The 18,080-nt window shown below is 37.4% G+C and overlaps 1 protein-coding gene across 2 annotated transcripts in view; it reads left to right on the forward strand.

The window, feature by feature from the left end:
- The window catches only part of ARL15 (ADP ribosylation factor like GTPase 15), a 415,519-nt gene that overhangs the window by 183,529 nt on the left and 213,910 nt on the right, over window positions 1-18,080 (forward strand). For both annotated transcript variants that reach the window (XM_033437851.2, XM_004275132.3), the window contains one exon: window positions 10,010-10,218. In XM_033437851.2, the coding sequence (XP_033293742.1) occupies window positions 10,010-10,218 (209 nt within the window). The remainder of the gene's footprint in view (window positions 1-10,009; window positions 10,219-18,080) is intronic.

Raw genomic sequence — 18,080 nt, forward strand, 5'->3', positions numbered from 1 at the left:
CTAGTGGGAAGCAGCCGCATAGCACAGGGAGATCAGCTTGGTGCTTTGTGACCGCCTGGAGGGGTGGGATAGGGAGGGTGGGAGGGAGGGAGGCGCAAGAGGGAAGAGATATGGGAACATATGTATATGTATATACACTTTGTTATAAAGCAGAAACTAACACACCATTGTAAAGCAATTATACTCCAACAAAGATGGAAAAAAAAAATTAAGGTATGATTTCTACTGAATGTATATCACTGTCGCAACATTGTAAAGTTGAAAAAGTGTAAGCTTAACCATAGTAAGTTGAGGACCATCCGCATGTTAGCTTTTGTACATTATTAAACACGCCCAGAAAGTCTAGACTGTTCCCTTGCCATTCACTATTTTATGCTTAAGCCTAAACATGGATCTTGGCTATATTTCTGGAATCAATAGGGTGAAAACTAATAGAACCAACGGAATAGTCCACAAAGGAAAACTTCATTGTCCCTTTGGTAAGCATTTCCATTAAGAATGACAGGGAGTGTCAAGAAAGGGTAGATGTGGGTGGGATCAAATAAGTATTGTAGACCAGGCAGAATTCTCTTAAGGTTTTATTACATGAGTAGGTTATATAGTATTTATTACATGAGTAGGTTATATAGTAATAACTTGTTTGGGGTCAAATTAATCACAGAGAAGTTACCTTTAGAGTGAGAAACTGATATCTATCTTTGAGTGCCAAGGCTTATAATCTGTTACTCTAATTATTTTTTATTGTTATATAGGATGAGCCATTAGATAGTTTTAAGCTTTTTTCTGTGGGCTGTGAATTTGTGTTAATCTGGAACCTCATGTTATCTCTGTCAATTTTGTCATATAGTTGGTAAGTTAAAGTCTGCAATAAAAAGAAATATTGCTAAGGGAGAAATGGCAAGCTGTGCTAGAATGCAATAGCATTTCCACAGTATTAAAAGATCTTATTTCACCCTGAGTATGTAACAAACATCTTCCACTTCAGCCAGAAAATTCCTATTTGGCTTTCCCCAGTTGGTTGCTTTGGTCAATGGCAATTTCAACAAAATCGTTCCCATACTAGCTTTTCTACTCCAGCCACCAGAGTTTCCAGAATACTACAAATGTGCTTTACTTTTTGTGTTATGCCAATAGCTCAGGAATTTGCTGTTTTCTATTTGGAGCCATGCAAATCGTGATCACCCTGGGGGTTGTGGATCTTCTAGGGAGTCAGCCCTTGGCTTTTACAGGAGCACAGAAGGGAATATTTTCCCAGAGCTCTTCTCACAGTGCTTTCTTTCCATGCTTTCAGTTTCTCATGGCTGCTGGTTCTGGTGGGCACCAGGACAGGGCAAGGGATCACAAATAGGATAGGATCAAAAAGGATCACATTGAGCATAGGGTAATGCTCTTACTTTTTAGTACGGGGCTTAGCACACGCTGCATCATGGATGCACATTTCCAAACACCAAAACAGAACTCCGAGAAAGGCTAAGCAATAAGTAGAGTGAAGTTTTGTTGTGTATGTGTTTTTTAAAAAGTTTTTAATATCAGACGTTGGCTGAGAAATTTCTTGCAGAACTGGGTATGTGCCATAAGCATAAAAATTACGTGCTAATAACTGTAAACCAACAAACTACCACCATCAACCAAAAAGATAAATTATTTCTGTACAATGGAGTGATTTTTTAGGTAAATTCTACATTCTGCATTTGAGAAATCTGAATAAATGTTTTATAAAAGGTTACTCAGTTCATTTAAAAAATACTGATTGAGTGCCCAGTATGTGTAAGACTTCATGGCGGATTCATTCAAAGTATGGAGTTAATGAGACACATAAATGCGCAAAACTCCCATACGGCTCTTTCAGTCTAACTAGGAAGATGAAATATGCATTCAGCTAACAATGAATGCCGCAGGGTGGGAAGGGTTATGAACAGAAACAAGAGAAGTAACCTAAAACTTTCGGAGAAGTTATTTCCAGGTGGAAGATCACATAAGGCTTGGTGGAATAGGTGATGTTTGATCTGGCCCTTGAAGGGCATCTAGCAATTTAAATGAACAAGAGCTGAGGGGAGAACTGACATGGTTAGAAACTCCAGGCAGAGGGGATAACACAATCAAGGTGAAGGTGGAAAGCCTGAATCTGGTCCAGGAGAGCAAAAGTTGCATTTGTGGAGTGTACAGGAGTGTAATGGAGAAATGAGGTAGGAATGGCCAGTTGGAGCTTCATCGTGGAGAACTGTAAAAGCTAAACCAAGGAGTTGGGGAATTGCAAGTTATAGGCATTAAATATTTTTGAGCGGAATGATGATATAATCTGAGCTAGTTTTCTGGACCAGTATTAGTAATTTCATTGGATCACTGCCAGGACAGAAGTGAGGAGACCAGTTAGAATGCCATTCTGATGATCCAGACAGAAAGTCATGAGAGTGTGAACCAGAGTGAGAACATAGGAGCAGGGCAGCTATCGGATAGCAGGCATAATAGTCCTCAAGTACAGTTGTTAGGACTTGACTTTGAAGGTAATGATGTAAAACTGTGTTTAGAGTAATACAGACAGGCATGCAGGATGCTTGTTGAGGATAAGGAGAAAAGAGGGCAGTTGGTGTATCAGCTTGTGTAGCGTTTAGAACTTTGTTTTGCCAAAGATAAGCTGAGGACAACCTGCCTCAGAATCTCCTGGGCTGCTCACTTTATGAGAATCTTTCTAAGCGTGGAAGCATGTGACCGCTGGGTTAGAATTCCAACACAATGAGACCAAGGGGATTAGTATGACTCCTATATGGACCTCTTAATTTTGAGATTATGCTCCCAGCTCCGGCTGGCCTATCTTTGGACAGGAGACAGTCAGGGGAGAGTAAAGATAATTCAGTGTAACATCTTTATTTCTGTTGGAAAACAGCTTTGAATTTATGCCAAATTTTAGTAGGTCTTAAAGAGACCATTAAGTTTCTTTTGCATATTAAAGATAATTAGTATCTACAATTCTTAAAACTTCTGTGGGATCTCAGTCCTTTATTCTCTTAAATTATTGAGACCTCAGAGGGGTTTTGTTTATGTAGCTTATATATATGTGTCGATATTGATATATATCAATATTTGCCATGTTAGGAATTAAAGCTGATAAATTTTTTAAAAAATCTTCAATTCCTTTAAAAGTAACAATAAACCCATTACACATCAATATTAAAAAAATGTTTTAATGTAAATTAACAGTTTCCAAAACAAACAAAAATATTTGAGAACAGTGGCAAATCTCCTTAACGTCTGGCTTAGTAGAAGAGGACCGGATTCTCATAGCAGCTTCTACATTTAGTCTGTTGCTATGTGTTATTTGGGTTGGAGTAAAAAAATTCTAGCCTCACACAGATAAATTCAAAAAGGAAGATGTATCTTAATAGCCGGTTCGGATGATTGCTGATCGTCTTCTTTCATACAACACTGGAATTCTTTAACAAGTGGTAGTTTTTAAAGGTCATTTGCGATGTGGAATCTGAAAACCACATCCCTGCACTTTTTTGTATTCAGTTACGTAACATCCAATGATCAGTCTTGTGCTTCGAGTGTGTTTTTTTTTAATCTATGCATAGTTTTGTACCATAATGCATTGGTCATTTGGGAAATATTGATTCATGAAGTTAGGTAGATCTTCCAAATGTTGAAACATTTTATAATACATATCTATTAATATCATCACCAATCTCATCATTGAGAAGCTGTCAAGATCTCAGTGATGCAAACATTTTCCCCAAATTCTAGTTTTGGCTTGAAAACAAATTTTACCACTGACAACAAATATTTTCAGTTGTTTTCCTTGAACTTACAGGCTTATGTAATCATTTTTGAGAAAATGTCTATCAAATACTCAAGACTGAATATAATCATAGTTTGTCAGTTGAAATTTCAAGTAAAAATGGGATTCCAGCAAAATAAAAACGACTAGTTTAGCTCACAACTCAGTTGCACCAATGCTTAACCTCCAAACAACCATGTGCTTTGGTGTGTAGCAAAAATGCTTTTTGACTGCTTCTCATTTAGTTTTTTTAAAAAAACATGTTTAAGAGTTAATTTGATAAAACTTTTTACTGCTTTATTAAGTTCATTCTTAGGTGAAACTTGCTCCCCGCCCTGGCAAATACATGGTGGTCAAGGATACAGTGACTACTAGTTTGAAGCCAGCACTTCTGATCATGTTAGGTTACCCGCAAATTTATTCACCTTTGTTTTGCACCATTAGCAAAAATGTCAGTGCGGTGAAAATAGCAAATAATGTCTTATTCTAATTATAAAAACAGTGTTGATTCCTGGGTCTCCAGAAAGAGTCTTGAAGAACACTCTTTGAGAATGGCTACTTCTTCTGCCCGAAAGTATATGGATAATTACATAAACCAAGTCTTGGATATTTATTTACACATAATAACGATTGTATTTTTTTTGTGTGTGTGTTTTCTGCTCATGAGCCAACAGCTAGTCACATGGCCTAAATTGACATTTATATGCTATTTTGGGGGGTAGCTGAGGGAGGCTTTGTTGGTGTCCCCCATAACCCCATTTCCATGAGCACCAGACTGACTTTCAACAACTTAAACCTCTTGGAATTCTTCGTCTGGGAGTGTTCTCTGGCTGCTGAGTGCCTTAGGCAAAACCAAGTAAATTTAAATAAAATTAAAAATTCAGTTCCACTGACCACATTTCAATTGCCACGTGTGGCTAGTGGCTACCATGTTGGAAAGCATAGATGTAGAATTTTTTTGTTTTTTTCCATCACAAAAGGTCAGTAGGACATCACTGGTCTAGAGATCAGATTTTCCATTGGGAAAACTTGGAGCAACTATTTTATTGTTGTAGCTGACTCCTGCATATTCCTGGTTTGTTTGTTTGTTTTTTAGCTCATTGGGTCCACCTTTCAAAGAGCAACTCTTTTAATGAACTTATTCATAGCATATTAATTTACCATGAGGGAACTAAGCATCTTTTTGGCTGCAAATAACAAAATAGTCTTCTACAATTGGCTTGAATAATTGGCATGTACTGTGCTCACAGAATGAGTTCTTGTAATACAGAACTGGGGATAAGTTCTGCTGCTCAGCACTGTTCTCAAGGACCCAGGTTCTTTCTGTCTTTCTATTCTGATGTCCTCAATATGTTGGTATGTCTCCTTTAAGGTTGCTAGGAGGCTAACACTGTTCAAAGCATCACCTGATCACCTAATGAAATCTAAACAGTAGAAGAAAGAGACGTCTCTCTTTGGGCATCTATCTTTTTAATGAGGGGCAAAATCTTTTCCAAAAGCTCACAGCAGACTTTTGTCGAGTCCTGTTTCGCCAGAACTGAATCAGATGTCCATGCTGCAAGAGACAGAGGCTGGGAATACCAGTACCTGGCATTTTTAACCTCCATAATGGTAGACTGGCTCTGCTGGTAAAGAATGTAAGCTTTATGAAGACTGAAAGTTTGGTCTTGTTTTGTTTACTTCTGTGTCCCAGCACCTAAGACGATGCCTGGTGCTCAGTAGATATCCATTAGAGGAATGAATTAATGAATTAACAAGTACGTGGTGTGCCATAGAAATGAACCTGCCCAGTGAGGACATTATGCTCCTGTCTTCTATCACTGCTCCTGTTGTGGTACCTTGAACCAGGCTATCCTAATTGATTGGCTCTCAGAATGAACTCTTAGATTCCCAAGACTTCCTTACAACCCTCAGTAAGGAGATCTCAGATCTTGGGTAATGAGGACATTGGACAGCACCTTCCACCCAAGCTCTCTACTGTTTAGACCAGCCCTTTGATTTTTAATCTAAATGAACAAAGTATAGATCAGGTTTGAGTTTGGTATTTATCCTTTTTATATAACAATTGTAATTTCAGGGACACAGAGCACACAATTGCCAGTCATTAGAATAAGAGCAGGCTCAGACTACTGTTAGATGTGCTGTCCTGTGTGTGTTACCCTGTGTGGATTTGGTTTGTAGGTTAGGAATGCTGGGATGTGGGCAATCAAACAGGTGTTCCGAATTTCCCCAGTTAGGCTCACTTCTCAAAGCACCTGGCAGCTGGGTGGATGACACATCCATTTCTCATTTGAAGTTGGTGAGTGAACTTAAGGCCCACTCAGCTGGACTGAACAGCTGTATCCCACCACCACCACCCTGTTCCTGGTTTCCTCGGCCCTGATCTGGGTTGAGGCTGCTACTCACTAACGCTGTTGTGTGGGAGGCTGAACTGAAACTTACAATTCCAAGCTCACTGCTTGTGATGAAAGTCAGAAATGCTAAGATTGGGCAGATGACTGGGTAGCAGGAGATTAAAGAAAAGGGTCTTTGCAATATTAATAACATTCATATATTATGTCATATACAGAGCATTTTAAAAAGTTATGGTATTTGGGTTTGTTTCATCCACCAACACAGTCCTGGGACTGTCATTTCATCTCACTGGGTTCCTTATGGGCTCCTAAATGTGACAGGTGAAAATAGTTTCTTGTTGAAAGATGACTTCACAAGTTGGATTTCCAGTATGTCCCACATATTTCCAGTGAACAAGTTCCATTAAATCATGCATCTAGTATTCTTCTCCTATACTTCACTCCCTGGATACCCTCCAATGCTATGGCCATGTTTTTTTCCTCTCATACATTTGCAGACCTCATTGTAATCAGCATTACTTTACAGGCTTTGAGGGTTTGAGCTGAGAAGAATAATGGCTTTCTAAATACTTCTTGTTGGTCCTAGCTCAGTGACTTGTATAGAATAGACAGTAATACTATTCATTGAATTAATTGGTTGGGAAATGTTCTTGGATAGGTTCCCACTCTAAGCATTAATATATATAAGCACTTAGGTACCTTTTATTCTAACAGGTTCCCTTTTTCCCCCTCTTGGCTTATGTGGTAGTGGAGTTCTTTATTTAGCTTTGTCACCTTTCTGGTCAATGATCCTTGTATTTCAATCACAGTAGACCTAAATATATTCCTAGCTGCTTAGCCTTGGACACATTATGTAATTGTTTTGTGTCTTGATTTCCTTATTGATAAAATGAGAGTGATAAAAGTACCTACCTCATAAGACTGTCATGGGCCAGTGACTTAATACATGTAAACACTTAGCACAACCAACATTTATTTCAGAACTGGAGTTGGTCAACCTCAACTGCTGGTTGGCTATAGATACAGAAGTTTGGCGAAATCAGTGAAAGCATTCTGTGAGCACTAATGAGGTCTATAGAATTTATGATAAAGCATGTTGCATCTATTCTTATTATGTGAAAATTTTGTGCTACACGTCCTTTATGTAGGTCAAATGTATAAAAAGCTTGTGTATGGATACATGTGCGCACAGCATTTTTGTTATTTTAAACATTTACCACCAGGTAACACTGTCCCTACTTTTGTTCTTCAAGCTTATGGATGTTTCTCTCCCATATGGATAATGTCTGGATGTAGCAGATGTTGTTGGTACCCTACCCAGATCTCCTTTACTGGGCCAGTGCATCCATCTCCCAGCTGCTGCGGGTATTGGCTGCTAATGACTCACACCTGTACCCTTCTCCAGAGGCCTGCCCTTGGCTGACAGTAATTGCCTCAACCAAGTATGTTGGGGCGATTATGAGATCATGCCCCAGCCCCCTCTCCTGTTCCCCAGGGGTGGCTCAGAGCCAATGTCTGTTCAGGGCTGTAACAGCCCAGCCCCCTTGCCTTTTGGATGGGGCAAATTCCGTGGTTCAGTCCACATTCTAGAACTGCTCATTGGATCAGACTGAGGCTAGGTTTCTGAAACCATATCTTTGTGTAGCTCCTTCCCCCATTCTGGCTTCCTTCTTTCACTCTTGTTTCTCCTGACAGCACTCTGTCTATACTCAGGTGTTTAAGAAATGCCGTCTCAGGCTCTGCATGTAGGGTGCCTGACCTAAGATGTTGCTAATTTCAGTGCCCCTATTGTTTTCTTAGTTCCACCATCACTTATGCAACTAATTCCCTATATTAAATAATCTCTGGCTTAAATTTCCTCTCTTTGTTTTGTTTTCTTGGTTGGACCCTGCCTGATAGGCATTAACCCCGCTCATATCCCCTGTCTTTACATATTTTCGGTGGCTCAACATCAAATGCCCTTGTTCTTATTATATCCCTGGTTATTTCTCATAGTATTTTGATGAATGCCCCAGATTTTAGCATCTCAAAATAAGTTTCAAAGCCTGAGTCAATTACAGCTTCCTCTTAAGATTGTTGTAAGAATTGTATGAGCTATTTTTTTTTTTTGAAAATACTTAGCTCTGTGCCTGGAATGTAGAAGTTCTTAATAAATGGTAGTTGTTTGGTTTATATTACTCTTGTAAGAGACTTGCCCAGTCTGGATAAGATGTCTCATCCCGTGTTCCCGGAGAACCCTAATAAGTTCCTTTATCACAGTGCTTTATTACTCTTTATGATAATCTTTGTTTTTTATTCTATTTCTCCCAGAAAAAACATGAGCTTCTCAGTGTCATCTAGTGGTATATTGGCTCTCCAGGGGAAGAAAAGACCTGACAGATAGCTTTTGCTGATTTTTCTTGGTGAAAAATACTCCTACCCTGTCCATTTTCAAGCTACCAAAATGATGTCACTGAACAGTGTTGGGAAGAGACACACAATTGGCACACCAACTCCAGTCTCTACTCTGAATCCCTAACACTCAGCACAGTATATCCACCACAGGAGCTAGATGTTCAAGAGATGCCTAAAATGTAGTTATTGAGTGGCCAGAACTTGATTATATGCCCTAAATTGGTGAAATTCCTTGATATCTAATTTTTGTTATGTAACCAATAACTTGTATTGGTTATATAAGTTCCCCCCCACCCCCCGCAATACACACATATGCACAAAAATTGCCCGTGCTATTCATGAATCAGAGAAAAGGAAGTATTCATCATGATGTGATGGGAAATACCCATGCCCTCCCTGGGCAAGTTGCCTACTAACTCAGACACAGATCTCAAGTTTGTGATTGCTATACACATGAATGGAGCTTAGTCACTTCACCTCTCTTGGTCCCAGTTTCCTCAGAGTTGGAAGCCTAATTAGTGTATAATTTCATTTCCTCCTTCCCTCATTTTCCTCATTCCTGTATCAAACTTTGAGTTGTACATTATGCTAGATATTGGAAATAGGACAAGGAATAAGACTTGGCCCTGGCTGAAGAGCATCTCAATATCTTTTTCTATGAACATCCCATCAGACTGAGGCCATGAGTGTGCTCATTGCCAAATGGTGTTATGCAGATGTACCAAAGGCCAAGATTGCACATCATTACAGACTTTAGCACTTTGACACATAAAGGTATTGTGCTAATAGTTTTAACTTTCTGGATAAATTAAACAAAGCTGGCCTGATCAGTGTAAGCAGTTCTCAGAAAATGTCAACAAGATAATGTTAATGGTATGGAGAGAACCCTTGGTGAACAGCTCGGTTATTCTGCTCCCTGAGTTAGGCTCAAACTCAGTCTATAGAGAGGGTAGTTTTTTCAGGACTATTAAGCAAAATCTGAAAACATTCTTTTGTGTTTAAGTCTAAGAAGTACTTATCCTGATTCTTTCTTCCATATTTTGATAAGAAAGGCATGAAGAATGACTCTTAAACTTTAGTGTTCTCCTTCAAGGCCATATCCACCCATTGGCTCTAATGCCTTTGTTCTCATCATCTGTGATCTCCGCACTTAATTTTTTTGTTGTTGTTTTGTTTTGTTTTTGCGGTAGGCGGGCCTCTCACTGTTGTGGCCTCTCTCGTTGCGGAGCACAGGCTCCGGACGCGCAGGCTCAGTGGCCATGGCTCACGGGCCCAGCCGCTCCGCGGCATGTGGGATCTTCCCGGACCGGGGCACAAACCCGTGTCCCCTGCATCGGCAGGTGGACTCTCAACCACTGCGCCACCAGGGAAGCCCCGCACTTAATTTTTAAAGCCGCATTGGTTTCCAATAGGAAATTACTGTTGGGAACTTTTTTCAGTTGCTGAAAGCTGTTTTTAAAAAGAGAATTTGTTTTGTTTTTGACAGGGGCTGATAATATCCGGAAATACTGGAGCCGCTACTACCAAGGATCTCAAGGGGTAATATTTGTATTAGACAGTGCCTCTTCAGAAGATGATTTAGAGACTGCTAGAAATGAACTGCACTCAGCTCTTCAGCACCCACAGTTATGCACTTTACCGTTTTTAATATTGGCCAATCATCAAGACAAGCCAGCCGCTCGATCAGTACAAGAGGTATGTCTCATTAAGGCAACAGCTCTTTGTCTGTCTTGTTTGTTGACTTTTGCTGCCATGTTGGAGTCTGAAAAGATTCCTGTAATTGGAGATATGCTGGTTATACTGTTTTGCAACATGAAACCTAAGTTTTTTTAGAAAACAGAAAGCCTATATCAATCTGATAAAAATTATTATTCACACCCATAACCCCACTTGGAGACCATAGATTTTTTTTTTTTTTTTTAACTGTTTAGCAAAAGTTAAAGGATTTCTAGGAATATATTTCTCATCTGTTTTAAAGGGCTAAAGGCCTGGTCATTTAACATTTTTTTTTTTTTACCTCGACAGCTTACTTAGTTCATTCTTCTTTTCAAGGAATGCGTCGTGCGTATTACCATGCATCACTTGCCCTCAAATGTCGTGTTCTTGTCTCTCTGAAATGCTCACTGTGGACGAGAAGCAATGGGTCCTATTCTGTAATCAGCCAGGCTGAAAAGTGACGTCTTATCTTGCAAGTTCCATGCCAGCAAATACCTTTTAGTATGGACCCATTCTTTATCTTCCATATTTAATTTCATTTCTTAGCTTGTATCTTTCCTATAAAAGCATGAGACTAATTCTGGGCAGATAATCAGTGTCTCAGCAGAGTTTCTGATTCATGGTACTAAAGTAATAAGATATGTGAATAGCTTTCAAAACTTAAATTATAGTGAATTTTAACCTTAAGAATAGTGAAATCAAAACTTTTGATGTATTCCTTTACACCTGTAACTTTCAGGATATGTTCCATTACTTCCCCCACGCACCCCCCCTTCAAAAATTGTGTGCTTCTTTTTTTTTTTTTTTACATCTTTATTGGAGTATAATTGCTTTACAATGGTGTGTTAGTTTCTGCTTTATAACAAAGTGAATCAGTTATACATATACATATGTTCCCATATCTCTTCCCTCTTGCGTCTCCCTCCCTCCCACCCTCCCTATCCCACCCCTCTAGGTGGTCACAGAGCACCGAGCTGATCTCCCTGTGCTATGCGGCTGCTTCCCATTAGCTATCTACCTTACGTTTGGTAGTGACAAAGTTGTGACAAAGCGAGAGAGAGGCATGGACATATATACACTACCAAACGTAAGGTAGATAGCTTGTGTGCTTCTTTTAGTGACTTCGGAATAATAGAAACCACATTGCCCTTTAGTCTGAAAATGGATGGGGAGCCCAGGACATAACATGTTCTAACTCCAGACTCTCTCCCACTTTGTGTGGGACCCATGGGCAAATAGCTTAGTCCCTGTGCCTGTCTTCTCACCTGTAAAATGGGAATAATGTGATTTTTTAAAAATGAGGAGTGAGTGGGATTAACTTGAAGTGTAGGAGGTACTGTATCTAGAGAATTGTCATTTATTTTAGAAAAGTAGTAAAGAAGGCAAGGATTTCTTATTAAATAGAGCTTTAGAGCTTATGTGTATATTTTGTTGCCTCACTCAGAATTAAGTAGTTAGCACCTTTTTCCTTTGTAGATTTTGTGAAATACCTTATGGATAACATTAAGTGATTAAGATAAAAAGAGTAACGCAAATCTATTTAGACAGTCATCAATGTGCAGATCTCCAGCATTGTAATTGGGTGCCTTCCTGATCTGTTCTTAAGACCTCAGGTACATCTTTTAACTTCTTAGCACCAGTTTTTCTGTCTGTAAAGTGGATATAATAGTGTATAATGATGGGTAGTTATGAATGTTAGATTAGTTTATGTTTATAAGGTGCTTTGCTGAAAATGCATTGGTATTCTGAGACTCATTGTGGAAAATATAATTTTTTTTTTTTTTTTGCTTTTTAATTTGAGAAACTGTTTATATGTTTCCATAGACATCAAAAAAAGAAACTAATGTGTTCTTTAAACCTAATATATGACCCATGGTAATCCTCCGTAGGAATTAAAGACTGCTACGTTGAATAAAGGAAGCTTTTAACAATTGATTGCTTTGGAGTATGCCATGTGGGTGTTGGCTGGCTGTCTCTCCTAGGAAAAGGGCAACTATCTTTTTGTGATTCATCTTTTAGTAAGAAGAAGTTGTGAATGTAGAGTAATCATAGATACACTTTGAAAATTATTCTAAACTTGTATATACTGGAACATATGTGACTTTGACTTTTCCTTTTTACTCATATCCATTTTAAATGAACTTTCCTCAAAATTTTGACTTGTGATGGAATTTGCAAATACCATTTTGAGGACTGCTCTATGTAAAGCATTTTCCCTATGATTATATAAACACGTACTAGGCCAGGTGCATGTTAACATTTTAGACTGCCCTAATTGAATCCATGAACAAATTCCGTTGTAGATCTTGAACTTATCGAAACATAATGAAGTACTTAAACTTACTTTGGATTTGGGAGAGAAAGAAATGGAAGCTTCCTATTTTCCCCATTCCTTGAACAGCAGAGGTTTCTCAGTGTAGTTATTATGATGCTTTGCTGCAGTACCCCTGGGAATGTTTATACCTTATTGTTAGCCTAAAAATGGAATCTTAAACTTTTTTATAAACAGTAACCTCAGAATGGTTGGGAGTGGGCACGAGTAGAAGAGGAGATAGAAGATTGAGAAGTGAGCAAAGTTACATGTTATTTGAAATATGTTGAGAAGTCGTCATCTGTTTATTACTTTCTTTCCTGATCCTAAAGGTATTATTACGTGCTGTGCGCTGCTCTGTTGCTTATAAACATTTTTATTCATTTGTACCTGCTCATTTGTGTGCACTTTGTGGAATTTCCAAATACTAAAAAGATGGTGTTTTACTCTGCAGAATACCTGTGAATTGTAGGTAAAATTCTATTCTTTCAGAATCAGGGAAAATGCATTCAGTTTACCAAGAAGCACAGAACAATTCTTTGATGCAGTTAAGAAAAGACGAGGCATAGAGGCTTGTTGATTCTTCCCCTCCTCCCATTGAAATTATTACATTTTGTGCTTAATGCATTATGCAGAAACTTTGCAATTATTTATCCTGTCACTGGAGTAAGACTTAAAGAATTCATTTATCATTTAATGAGGATATCAGGTTACCACTGAGCTTAGAAGCTGGTAGGAGCCAGTGAAATCCAAAGGAGAAAGCTGAATTATCACTTGGATTCCAACAGAGGATGAAAATCATCAGGAAGTTATGTATTTAGTTCCCTCCTCTGTGATGTGAGTTTTGCTAGGTTTGTGTTGAGAAGTAAGTTAAGATAGGAACAATGGTTAAAATTACTATGTAACCCACTGACAGAGGGCAACATGCCCAATTATTTTGTTGCCCTTTTAGAAAGCAAGTGGAGTCTTGTGCATTGCATAGTTTCCCTTTCTGTGATATACCTACCTGGCAATGACCTATGTTTAACTTACCAGAATTTTAAGATTTTATGCCTTGAGACTCAATAGTAGAAACATGTTTTTTTAACAAATAAGCTTTTTTTTTTTTTTTTGTAATAACAAAACACTGGGAAAAAGAACACCCTTTACATACTGTCTGAAAGCCAAGCAGTTCTTGCAACAGATGTTTGTTGTATTCACTTTAGGGAGGTGTAGTTACCACAGTTTTCCAGAATTTACTCATATCAACTATTTTCCTCTGTAGAAAACATAATATGAAAATCTATAATTATGTCAAGTGACCCACTTGATTCATTAGGGAAAATTCTGGTCTAATATAAATGATAAAGCTTTCTAAAACGAGAATCATCTTAAGGGTAAATAGATTGGTTTTTTATTTGTATTGAATTGTAATTGTATCTAATTTGTTTTACAGCTCCCATAGGAGAGCATACTTCAGTTCTGAAGTTATTTAATAGATCAGGAGGATTTTATGAGAAGTTAAGTTGATAGAGTAGCCAATAAAAGTAATCCTGTTTTCCCTCGACACAGTTGCTGATTGCGATTCTTTTACCTCCTAGCTTTTTCAAATCTTATTCTCATTTTATTGGGCATTACCATGTCTGATAAAATAACACATTTTGTCAACATGAAAGAAATAGTTTATCCTTTCAGCAATCTAATCTGATTTGATATTCATTCATCTCCTTAATCCAAAAGTATTTAACTTTTTCAGAAATAATACATCAAAAATATTGAGTTAACTTGAATATTTTATATTAAAGCCAATATTAAGGAATATGAAAGCTAACACAACATTGTAAATCAACTGTACTTCAATTTAAAAAATGTAAAAAAGGATGAAAACTGTGAAACAGAATTTTGAAGTAGAATTATAAGGTCAGATGACACTATTTGGTTCCATGGCTCATTCATTGTAGCATAGGAAAATCCAGCTTGTAAATTAGGATGTCAGCATTAAAGTTGAGATTTGTAATCAGGCATTTCTCAGTTGTTGCTCAATTGTAATTTAGTTCGTTATTGTGATGTACGTAGAATTGGTGTTCTATTTGAGAAGAATAGAAGAGTATTTGTATTTCTGTCATGATATAAACATTACTTTTTTAGACCATGTTTTGTTTTGATTATCAATATTCATGTTTTTTGAATAGTACTTTCAGTATTCACCATGTCATGAATAGTTTATCTAGTTCTCACTTCTTAGTCTAGACATTTTCTGGAAGAGAGTGCTAATATATGTTTTATGTTGTTTAACTAGTACATGTAAATACAATTACTTCTTGTTTATAGATAATTATTTCTACGACGTGTACTTTTCCCCTTTCCTACAAAGGGCCAGAGAGAGTTTTGCAAGATTGAAATTTTTGGACACTGTTTGTCTGTAAATAATCCACTAGTTTAAAATTTCTATATTTACACTGCTTGACAGGAGAGCTGTTCTTTTCTGGTAGTTCTATGAAGTAATGAATATCATCTCTGATTTTACATGACAAATCTTTTATTAGAAGTGCAAAGCAGTGTTTAAATCACATAAAATCTCAGCGTAATTTAATATTACTTTCTGTATATGGAGAGAAATGAGTGTGTTTGTGCGCGTGTGTGGTATAGTCATTGTAAAGTGTCGTATACTTTAAATCTTAAGAGTCTTCCAAATATCTTGACCTGCTTCTTGGCAGCATTTTAGAATACTGATTCGATTTCAGTATTGAAATAGGTATGAACAGTGTACATACCCATTGTGTGAGCAGTTTGAAAACTCCCTTATAGGACGTACACTTATCCTAAAGTGATATAAGAGATACAACTTATTTTTTGTCCATTCCTTACAGATGTACTCCATTCTGTTACAGTTTAATCTTGGGGAAACAATGAGAGCGTTTGGAAGTTAGTTTTCCATTGAATGGCTCAGTGATCTCTTGAAACTGTTTACTCACTTGCAAGAGAAGCTGAAATCGCAATCATTTCAGTAGTTAATTACAAAAGTGTCATTATTATAGAGCAACTTTTAGAGACTACTTGAAACAGCCAGAATATTTTATTTATTGTACTTAAAAAAATAAATTTATTTATTTATTTACTTACTTATTTGTTTGTTTGTTTATTTATTTATGGCTGCGTTGGGTCTTCGTTGCTACGTGCTGGCTTTCTCTAGTTGAGGTGAGCGGAGGCTACTCTTCGTTGTGGTGCGTGGGCTTCTCATTGCAGTGGCATCTCTTGTTGCGGAGCATGGGCTCTAGGTGCGTGGGCTTCAGTAGTTGTGGCACGCGAGCTCACTAGTTGTGGCTCGTGGGCCCTAGAGTACGGGCTCGATAGTTGTGGTACACGGGCTTAGTTGCTCTGCGGCATGTGGGATCTTCCTGGACCAGGGCTCGAACCCATGTCTCCTGCATTGGCAGGCAGATTCTTAACCACTGTGCCACCAGGAAGTCCCTTTTTGTATTTTGATGTGTTTTTTCTTTTTATATGCATTCCTTGAAAAAAAATTAATTTGCATATTTGATTTCATTGATTCTAAATCTAGTCATCTTGATCTCACCATTCTAGGGAGCCCTGTATACCTGTGTTTCTTGCATCCACCAGGCAATATGATGAGAATATGCCCTGCCCACTGAAAACTAAAGAAATTCCCATTAACAAATATGTTACATAAGAAAGGTCCCTTCTATCAAGAAAATTGTTTAGGTGGGATAACAAAGTAATACATTTGAAAATATAAAGTGTATATGCAAAACGAATTCATTATGTTCTTTTATAAAACCCCCATTTCTTTCCACTTTCTTCCTTTATTCAGTCACATGCATATCTTCATTTTCTGTAAAGCTGGCAAGTTTTGGAACTTCTTCCAATTCTTACTTTCCTCCTCCAGACAGTTTAGTGCCCAGCTCTCTCACCTGTAGTACTTTTCAGAATTCCCTGGTTGCTTACATTCCCACATCTCCTCCCTTCCTCCCTTCCTTCCTATCCCCCAACACAGACCAGAAAGAACAGACTTCCTTTCTGTTTTTCACAATACCCATATTAAAAATCAGTGTTATCTTCTAATTCCTGCTAGAAGCAAATGAAACACCACAGATTTAACAGGTTAATGTGCTTGAGAATTGAATTCCCTTTTCTTTTCTCTGTCATTTCATCTACTACTCACTATTCCTGTTGCCGTAGGAAAACCACCTAAAGCTTATGTGTCGCAACAAGTTTTCCTGGATACCAATGACTGAGATAGATGCCCTCCTTGTGACTTCCCAAGGCATCCTGGTCTTATCCTAATCATAAAGATTAGAATTAATTGCCTATTAACTTTTCTGTCTACCCTTCAAGATTGCAAGCTACTTGCAGGACAGGAGTTCTTGTTGGTTTATGTCTCTGTGCTCACTATATGTTGTTTGAATGAGCACTACCTCTGAGTCTTTCTGTATGTGCTTCCCTGTTGGCTTAATGCCATCAGCTTTGTCTAGATTTCCCTACTCTCCTTTTACTCAGTATGAGTCATCTATTTCCATCCTTGAATATAAAAATTTTCCTTTTCTTCTGCATCAAACCCTGACCTTTGAATATTGCTCACGAGCCACATCTTCTATGAAACCTCACCACTCCAACCATGTTAATAGTGTTTAAAAGCTTCAATCTGTTAACTACCATATTTACAAAAGTTTGTTTTAATGTCTTTTTATGTACTTATATTTGTTCACTTGAGGACTTTGCTTACAACAGGTTACTGTTTTCTTCCCAAGTCCCTCATAAAAAGTGAGGACATCCTGCCTGAATAATATTATTTTAATATGTTTTTATTAATTGCCTGTCTTTTAACCACATAGAGCTTATTTCACTTGCTAGCATCACAAACTGTCTTTTACTGTTTATATTTCTCATGTGGAGGCTGGTATGGTACATGGTGAAACTCTATGGGAACATAACTGAGATGATTTTAAAGCAATGTATTCAAGTTAATAAAAACAAATTTAGCTGTGTAAATTAATAAAAGTATTTGTTACATTTGTGAAACTTAGAAGGATTTTTAAAATTCTTACATTTAACAGTTTTTCTTCCTATAAATATTTTACAATAATGAACCATAACTAATACAGTTAGAGTTTGATTTTATCCAAACAATATTATTTTACTTCTTCGTTATTTGAAGCAATATGTATTTGATTGGTTGTACTGGTGAACTTCACCCTTTATATCTGTATTTCAATTTTGTAGTTTGTAAAAATAAGTATTTGATTAACTCTCATTCAGCAAAGGCAACAAATGATTCTGAGGCAAAAGTTTCCAGAATCATTTCCTTGGTTTTTAGTTTTATTTATTTATTTCATTTGCAAAGAAACTCAGTTACTACACATTCCAGAGCTTACAAAGTTAATAAAACATTTGTCGAGTTAAATTTATTTCAAAATAGACTCATAGTTAATGCCAGTAAGGTGCTTTGAAGATAAAAAGCACAATAAGTGTTAGTTATTATCATTATGATAATTATTATCATTATTATTATTACATAGTGTCTGTCTAAAAA

Source organism: Orcinus orca, chromosome 3 (assembly GCF_937001465.1).
Source record: "Orcinus orca chromosome 3, mOrcOrc1.1, whole genome shotgun sequence".
Taxonomy (NCBI): domain Eukaryota; kingdom Metazoa; phylum Chordata; class Mammalia; order Artiodactyla; family Delphinidae; genus Orcinus; species Orcinus orca.